At 36.2% G+C, this 9,477-nt stretch overlaps 1 protein-coding gene across 1 annotated transcript in view; it reads left to right on the top strand.

The window, feature by feature from the left end:
• Positions 1-9,477, top strand: part of FAF1 (Fas associated factor 1) — a 734,611-nt gene that overhangs the window by 241,526 nt on the left and 483,608 nt on the right. Inside the window, exon 6 of the mRNA XM_042781660.1 lies at positions 1,467-1,558. Coding sequence (XP_042637594.1) covers positions 1,467-1,558 — 92 coding nt within the window. The remainder of the gene's footprint in view (positions 1-1,466; positions 1,559-9,477) is intronic.

Raw genomic sequence — 9,477 nt, 5'->3', positions numbered from 1 at the left:
TGATTGCCAGTCTCCTCATGGGGATTAACTACCACCAGCTGCCCAGCCACTCAACCAGGCCCAGCCAAGTTGACACACAAACCGAACTACCACAGGTGATAAATCTTAACTTCTATGCTTGTGTTCCCATTTGGGAACCGGTTGTCATTATGTTAATGAGGCAGGGTTAATGTTGGGTATATTTTGAGTCAATCTTTTTAAATATATTGAAAAGATTAAATAGTAGATAGAGAAATGGGGTAAGATGGATGCACTGGAGATCTCCTGTGATCCAGGAAATAGAAGCTGGAGAGACAAGGATTTTCTTCCAGAGCCTACAGAAAGCAAGACTTCCCCTAGAGCCAGCACTGTGAATTTGGACTTCTAGCCTCCTAAACTGTGCAAAATAAGTTTCTGTTTGCTAAAGCCATCCATTTATAGTATTTCTGTTATTAAAAAAAACGAACAAACTCACTGCCGTCGAGTTGATCACGACTCATGGCGACCCCTCCTTGGGTTTCCGAGGCGGTATCTCTATGGAAGTAGATTGCCCAGTCTTCCTTCCGAGGAGTGGCTGGTGGGTTTGAACCACCAGCCTTTTGGTTAACAGTCAGATGCCTTAGGCACTCACTACACCACCAACGGGTCCTATTATTTTTGTTTTGGTTTTATAATAGAAGCTCTGGTGGTGTAGTGCCTAAGGGATTTGACTACTAACCAGAAACCTGGAGGTTCAAACCCACCAGCCACTCCTCGGAAGGAAGACTGGGCGATCTACTTCCGTAGAGATACCGCCTCGGAAACCCAAGGAGGGGTTGCTGTGAGTTGGGATTGACAAGATGGCAGTGTGCTTGGTTGTTGTTGTTGTTATGTGCCATCAAGCTGGCCCCGACTCATAGCGACCCCTCCTTGAGTTGCCAAGACAGTATCACTATGGAAGTAGATCGCCCACTCTTCCTTCCGAGGAGTGTCTGGTGGGTTTAAACCGCCAGCCTTCTGGTTAGTAGTTAAGTGCCTTAGGCGCTATGCTACCAGCAGCACTAAATAACTAAGACACATAGGTAACACTAGAGACCTTGCCCAAGTCACTTTACTTCTCAGGCTAGAGCTTCTTATCTATAAAATCTTTGGGGTAAAATGTTCTTTGTGATCTTTTCTAAGGCAAATGTTCTGTCAAAATCTACTCTGGCAGTTTTTGCTGTATTGAGTCTAGAATGAGTTGCATATGAAGAAATTAATTAATCTTAACTGTGTTCTTGTCTATTTGTATCTCTTTATGAGCTAAAAACTTTGTATAAGGTTCAGATTTATGCCAATATATATGTGGAAGAAAAAAGTTACTTGGATTCAATAGACTTTCTGTATTACCCTACATAGGAAATAGTAAAAAATTGAAAAGATAACTAAGTTTCTAATTTAGTGAGAACTATAGAAAAAATAGTAATGCTCAGTGAACATTCAATTTTTGTTTTTTTTGTTTTTTTCAGACGGTCTTAAAATCGCTACACTTGCCCAAAAACAACAGTCTTTATGTCCTTACACCAGACTTGCCACCACCTTCATCATCTAGTCATGCTGGGTAAGGTATTTGCTTTTTCTGGGAATCAGAAATCAAGGTTTGGTTGTTATTGCTTTAAACCATATACACATATATTAAAACCGAATCAAAATCCGATGAAGCTTTAACTTAACAACAACTATTAAGTATATATCTTTTTCTGAAGAAAATCTTCAGCAAAACATCAGTATGTAAAAAATAATAGTAGAACTTCCCTGACTGAAGGAAAAGGACTAGGGTTAGATGGAAGGTGAAAGACCAAAATGGAGCTCCAGCCTTTCCATGGCTAAAAGATGCATACCCCTGAAGAAAATTCATTGGATTGTCCAAGATATCAGCTGAAAAAACACCGTAATAAATTTTTATTAAGATTTTCTATTTATAATTGAAGATCTCATTCCCTGTTCAGTTTTCACAGTGAAATTCACTCTATTTGTAAAACAGTGAAATGATTTTAGTATTTAATTATAAATTAAGTTTATTATCCCTAGGTGAAGCAAATTGATCTATAGTGAATGATTGTGCTAGTGATAGAGAAATAATTTTTGTGAATAATCTTTTCACATAGTATTATTCCAAAACTATGTATTTTGGATTGTCCATAGATTTTCACAAGTCCTTCATTATTACAGGAAAAAAACTTCATTATTAGGCAGATAATAGCCAAAAGAAAATTAAATTTGGCTTTACCAAAGTAAAAATTACTCAACTGAAAAGTTAAGTTTAGTGTAATCATATGTGATATTCTGTTAATAATTTGTTTTAGGATAAATTTGAAGATTTCTTGGTTTTTTATCTTCTGTCTTCAGGTCATATTTTAGCAGGGCAGTAGAATTTGCACAATATTACAAAACAACCAAACAGTACTTGTAGTCCTTGTCCTTATCATAATGTTGATATAAACCTCAGATGAGATTTTAAGTTAAACAAAGAGTTATCAGTCTGATGCTGTGTCTAGTTAGGTAGAACATTATTTTGTGGGTTAGTTAACTAAGTATAATCACAGACATCCAAGATATAATCCATATAATTAAAAGCAGATAAGAGGCATCAGTGGTTAGAATCTATTGCTTTCCAGAAAGCATGATTAAATGGATTTATCAAAATGTCTTCCAGGGCTAATGGAAATGTTCTTCTTTGCCATGTGGCTGACCTTAGTTTGATTGCCAGTCTTTCAGTTCCTGGGCAAGCAGGGGCCTACAGTGATCCTGAAATGAGTGTTTTTTGGAGAATGAGTACTTCATGTAGCACTAAAGTAGTGTTCCCTGGTTTACTTTATGGATTTTTACCAACTTGTAGTGATGCTATTTTCTGTGTTGGATCAGTAAGAAAGAGATAAATATTCACAGCCAAATAAAAGACATTTAGCACAGAGTATTTGAATGGTGGGAAGGAAGGCATGTAGAGACTCCTGCTAATGTGGAAGTCATAAGTTAATGCACATTTTATTAGAACTTAAAAGTTCAAGTTTATTTCTTATGTTTGTCTAATATATTTTTCTATAAAACTAGAGGTTATTTTTATTTTTGGTATGATAAATATCTTAATTGTTGATTTCAAGGGAGAAAATTGAAGAAAACAAAACAATATAAAATCCATACAGAACCTTAAAAGTTAATGGTGAGACCCAATGCCTTTGAACTGATCCTGGCTTATTGCAACCCTATAAAACAGAATAGAACTGCTCTATGGAGGAAGATTGGGCAATGTACTTCTGTAGTGACACTACCTCGGAAACCCAAGGAGGGGTCACTATGAGTTGGGGCTGACTTGATGGCAAACAAGAACAACAAATAGAATTTCCAAGCCTGTAAATCTTTACAGAAGTAGATTACCACATCTTTCTCTCATGGTGCAGCTGATGGGTTCAAACTGCTGACCTTTTGGTTGGCAGTTGAACACTTAACCACTACACCACCAGGGCTTCTTAAGTTAATGGTAGTAGTTATTTTTAGCTTGGTATTTTCATTACTCAAAAATGACAAACAGATAAAATTGGTATTAAACTCAATAGTAAGTCAAATTGATTTGTTTTTGAAGAATTTTGTTATAATTGGTGGATTCGTAGAAATCTTGTAATTTGTAACCTAATTTATAATCTAAAAAGGAGAAAATGAAAGGCTATTTTGATTCAGATTTGAGAACTTGCAAGTGAATAGAAGAGGTTAGAATTGGTAGAGCAAAAAGGGAAGTTTTGTGTATATATTACCCTCAGCCTTTTCTTCATCTCAGATTTAGAATTTATGTAAATATGGTATATTTTATTTAATCGGTCAGTTTGATGTTTAGTTGGTGTTATTTATTTATTTTTTTTTTTATAAAGTGAATTCAGGCTATGTTGGAAGATGGAGGGGAGTTGGAGAATAAACTGCCTTTTAATTGCAGTGCTGCTGAACTTTACCATTCCAGCTCCCATGCTATGACAGATATTAGATTCTCTTTAAAGTATCAATCTTCTCTAAAGGGAGTAGGTAACATGGAAATTATAGTATCACTCCTAAAGAAAGTTTATTTATAATCAAGTCAAGAAAGTAATATGATTGTAATACGTCTCTTCAGACAGAAGACATCAGGGTATAATGAGAAAAATCCTCAATTCCTATCCCATTTATAAAGTGGGAAGTGTTGTTTCCAACTGCCAGAGTAGTTGTAAAAATGTAATAAATGGCACATTATTTATGCTAATAAATACCAAGGAGCTCTGGTAGTGTAGTGCCTAAGGCACTTGACTGCTAACCAGAAGGCTGGTGGTTCAAACCCACCAGTCGCTCCTCGGGAGGAAGGTTGGGCAATCTACTTCCATAGTGATACCGCCTCGGAAACCCAAGGGAGGGGTCACTGTGAGTTCGGTCTGGTCCAACACGACAGCACATAACAACACAACAACAATAAATACCAAATGAGCCCTGGTGGCACAGTGGTTAAGCACTCAGCTGCCAACCATTAGGTCAGCAGTTTGAACCCACCAGTCACTCATGTGAGAAAAATGTGACAGTCTGCTTCCGTAAAGGTTTACAGCTTTGAAAACCAAATAGGACAGTTCTACTCTGTGCTACAGGGTCTCTGTAAATTGAAATTAACTTGACTGCAGTGGGTTTGGTTTTTTTTTTTTTTTAAGTAAACACAAATAATACAATTTTCATTCAAATCTCACTTGATTCTTACAACAGCTCTGAAAGGAGCCAGGCAGAATTTGATACCTCTGTTTTACAGATGTGGAAACTGAGGTGCTTAGAAAAGTTACATGAGTTGTTGAAAGTCAACAGTAAGTACATCTTACTCTAAGAATTGTGTTCCGTCTACGGTAGCTCTTAGCTTCTTAATGGAAATTTACAAAGCTTTATTTAAAGTCTTCTTTTTTTGGAGGCTGCTCTCTAATATGAGAGATTTTTTTTTTTTTTTAATACTGTATTTTATTATTAGTTAGAAGGCTATTTACATTATTTCACTTTTTGTAATTCTTCTTAAGGATATTCATGACCTTTCAGTGTATGGTACATTATTAAATCACTTAGTAAAATGTAGACAAAATAATTACTTGAATTAAAGTAATTCTTGAATTACTTACTGACAAACCATTTTATTTTAAGGTTTGATGAGTGTTCACACTGGTAGAGAATTGTATCTCAAACCATGTCCTATTAAAAAGATATCTTAACTGGATTTTATTGCCACTAGGGGGTGCCTGGTAATTGAGTGTGATTTTATATTTACAGTTTCTTTCTGGGGAGAAAAAAAAAAAAGATACAGGCTAAAGATCAGAGAAGGAGCATTACCTTACGAGCTCCTATAATTGGATTATATTTTGATTTTAAAATTAAATTGTTTTTCAGAAAATAGAATTGAAGCTTTCTGAGAATTTAAGAACAGACTTTATTCGTAGTCTTTGTAACACATAAAAAGCTTTAAAAATCTCTTTTCAGAAATCAGATTTCACTAATTAGTTTTTTATAATTTATTTTTGGTGTTATTTTGAGAATATGGACATCAGAACATAAACTAGTTTAGCAGTTTCTACATGTACAATTCAGTGACATTGATTATATTCTTTGAGTTGTGTACCCAATCTCACCCTCCTTTTCTGAGTCATTCCTCCTATTAATTCACTTACCCCTAATTTTCCTATCTAAACTTTCACATTGCTGTTGTCTGTTTGATATAGACAGATCTTTAAAGAGCACAGTGCTCAAGGGAGACATTCTTCACTAGTTAAGTTAAGCTGTTGTTTGGTTTTAAGACTTCAGGGGTATCTTTGGTTTAAGAATTATCTTAATTAGCAATAGTTTCAAGGGTTCATCCAGCTTCTATGGGTCCAGAAAGTTGATTCCATGGTAATTTAAAATTCTGTCCTTCATTTTCCCCTTTTTGATCAGGATTTTCTGTGGACTCCGATCAAAATGTTCAGTAATGGTAGCTGGGCACTATCCATTTCTTCTGATCTCTTGGCAAAACCAAAAAAACAAAAAAAACCTGCCCTCGAATTGACTCTTAACTCATAGAGCTCTGCCCCATAGGGTTGCCAAAGCTGTAAACCTTTATGGAAGCAGACTGCCTCATCTTTCTCCTGTAGAACAGGTGGTGAATTTGAATCACTAACCTTTAGGTTAGCAGTTGAATGACTTAACCACTGTGCCACCAGAGCTCCTTCTCTTGACAAAGGAGGCAGATATTTGTGGGGCAGATTAGCCACACGTTCCATATTAGACAACAATATCCTTCAGGTGATTAGAATGGATGCTTGCAAGCTTTTAAGATCCCAGGTACTACACAACAAAGTAGGAGGTAGAACAGAAGCACTAAACACATTATTAGGTGAATTATCTGGGATGGCTCATGAAATCATAACTCTAAACCCCCAAATCAAAGAACCAAATCCATGAGATGTTTGATCATACATAAGCTGCCTTTTTTTTTTTTTTTCTGTCATTGTTAGAAATATATCTGTCACACAACTTTTGCCAATATGACTTTTTACAAGGGTGTAACTTAGTAACAGCAATTTCATTAATTGGCTATGCAACCGTACCCTTTCCATCACTGTATACTGAAACTTGGTAGTCCATAAGCAATAAGCCCTACCTTCCCAACCACTTACAAACTTTAGTCTCTATGCATTTGCCTGTTCTTGTCTTTTCACGTAAGTTAGGTCACACAGTATGAAGCAGCACCCATATGGCAAACTTCAAGTTTTATTATAAATTATAGTAAAATTAGAGTAAAAAGTCTATTCATTATACATGTTCCATATTACTATTGTTGTTGTTATGTGCTGTCGAGTCGGACCCGACTCATAGCAACCCCTCCTTGGGTTTCTGAGGAGGTATCACTACGGAAGTAGATTGCCCAAACTTCTTTCCGAGGAGTAGCTGGTAGAAAAGATTTATTCTATCAAAGATTTTTTTATTACCTACTAGAGAAAAGCAAAAGATATTGTCTCTGTCATTAAGGAACTTATAACATATTCATGTAATACATTAGGAGTTTTCTTTGTTGAGCTCTTTACAGAAGCTTTGTTTAGATACCACTATTGGTATTCTTCTGCCACTCAAGTTGTTTCATTTAGTCTCCTTTTGTAAAGTCCTCTTTGTTTCACCTTTTCTAAATGTTGATGTTCTGATGTGCTTCAGAGTTCTATTATCAGCACTCCCTCTTACAAATACTCTGATAGCAACTCAACCCTTTATATACCAAATAATGTATAAATGACTGACAAATCTCTATTTATGGACCCACATTTTCCAGCTGCCTATGAAGCTTTTTTCACTTATGCATGTCCCAAAAGTCATTATGTCTAGAACTGAGCTCATCATCTTCCCTAGAAATCTGTATTTTGTCTCAAATGTAGAACAGTGTAAAATACTGCAGTATACTGCAAGTTAGATAATGATGATTATTAAAAAGGCTGTTGGAGAATAATTCTGGGCTTTAGCTTTTGAAGCTGTTATAGTAAAGTTTGGTGACAAAATTCAAAGTATAGATACTGCTGAAAACAGTATTCATGGAAGCAGCACTTAAGAAATCAAACAACATATTACATTGGACAAGCCTGTTGCAAAAGATCTCTTTAAATTTTTAAAGAGCAAAGATGTCACTTTGAGGACTAAGGTGCATCTTACCCAAGCCATGGTATTTTGAGTCATCTAATACACACGTGAAAGCTGGACAATTGAAAAGGATGACAAGAAGAGTTGATACCTTCAAATTGTGGTGTTGGTGAAGAATATTGAATATACAGGATAACAAATCAGGCTTAGAAGAACTATATCCCAGTGCTCCTTCGAAGAAAGGATGGCAAGCATTTGACTCACTTACTTTGTATGCATCATCAGGAAAGACCAGTTACTAGAAAAGAGCATCCTGGTTGGTAGAAGATCAGCAAAAACAATGGAAACTCACAATAAGATCTGTTGACACAATAGTACAACAGTGGACTCAAACATACCAACGATCATGAAGTTAACATAGGACCGGGGAATGTTTTGTTCTGTTGTACTTAAGACTACCATGTTGTTCTTGTTGTTATGTGCCATTGAGTCGGCCCCAACTCATAATGACCCCTCCTTGGGTTTCCAAGACAGTATCAGTATGGAAGTAGATTGCCCCATCTTCCTTCCTAGAAGACTGCCATGAGTCGAAGTCAACTCAAGGGAAACTAGCAAAAACAAAGATAATAGTTATGAGAATAGGGATATTAAAATATGAAGCTAAAGAGTTTGGTAAATTCAGTTGACACAACAATTATCATTTATAAAGACAGGCTTTTTGCCAAGCCCATTATATATATTATCTTATGGAATCCTCATAGTAAATCATAATTAGATTTCATTATCTACATGAGGAAACTGAGAGGATATTTAGAAGTGAATATAAATGAGAAACTTTGAATGATAATAATAAACTTTGAATAAAGCCAAAGATGTTGTGTGTGTCCCCCCGCCCAAAAAAAAAAAAAAAAAAACCCACCAAACTCACTGCTATTGAGTCAATTCTGACCCATAGCGACCCCTTGGGGTTTTCAAGGCAGTAAATCTTTACAGAAATAGATTGTTCAATCTTACTTCCATGGAGTGGCTGGTGGGTTTGAACACCAGCTTTCTGGTTAACAGTCAAATACCTTAGGCACTACTCCACCAGAGCTCCTTAAAAGATATTGTTAGGTGCCTTCAAGTCAACTTTGATTCACAGTGACCATCTACAACAGAATGCAACACAGCCCAGTCCTGTACTAACCTCACAATCATTGCCATGCTTGAGCCCATGGTGCAGCCGTTGTGTCAGTCCATCTTGTTGAGGGTCTTCCCCTTTTTCACTGACCCTCTACCTTACCAAACATGATATCCTTGTCCAGGGACTGGTCCCTTCTGACATACCAAAGTATGAGAGACAAAGTCTGCCCATTCTCATTTCTAAGGAGCATGCCACCTGTACTTCCTCAGAGACAGATATGTTTGTTCTTCTAGTAGTCCATGGTAGTCCATGGTACATTCAGTATTTGTCACCAGTACCACGATTCAGATGGATCAGCTCTTCAGTGGTCTTCCTTATTCATTGTCCAGGTCTGACTTGATTATGAGGTAATTGAAAATACCATGACTTGGATCAGGTGTCTCTTAGTCTTCAAAGTAACATATTTTGCTTTTTAACACTTTAAAGAGGTCTTTGCAGCAGATTTGCCCAATGCAGTACAGCAAAAGTGGTACTTAGAAATTTGTTATCCTTTTGTTTGATAATTAGAAGAAAGAAAACAATTGAAATGTATGTTCAATTTCAAAAGCTAGAGAAAGAGCAATAGTAAATCTGAAGAAAATAGAAGGAAAGAAAGATTAAAGAGCAGGAATTAATGATCAACAAGAGTAATCATTGTTTCCTTGAAAAATCAAGCCAAGTGTAACCACAAATAAAAATGTTAGGCATGAAAAAGGAACTTCACAGATTCAGAA

This window comes from Orycteropus afer, unplaced genomic scaffold (genome assembly GCF_000298275.1).
Source record: "Orycteropus afer afer isolate SDZICR_OR568_19922 unplaced genomic scaffold, OryAfe1.0 scaffold00145, whole genome shotgun sequence".
Lineage (NCBI taxonomy): Eukaryota > Metazoa > Chordata > Mammalia > Tubulidentata > Orycteropodidae > Orycteropus > Orycteropus afer.
The sequence above is the reverse complement of the archived record's forward strand: the minus strand, read 5'-3'. Positions and strand labels throughout refer to the sequence as shown.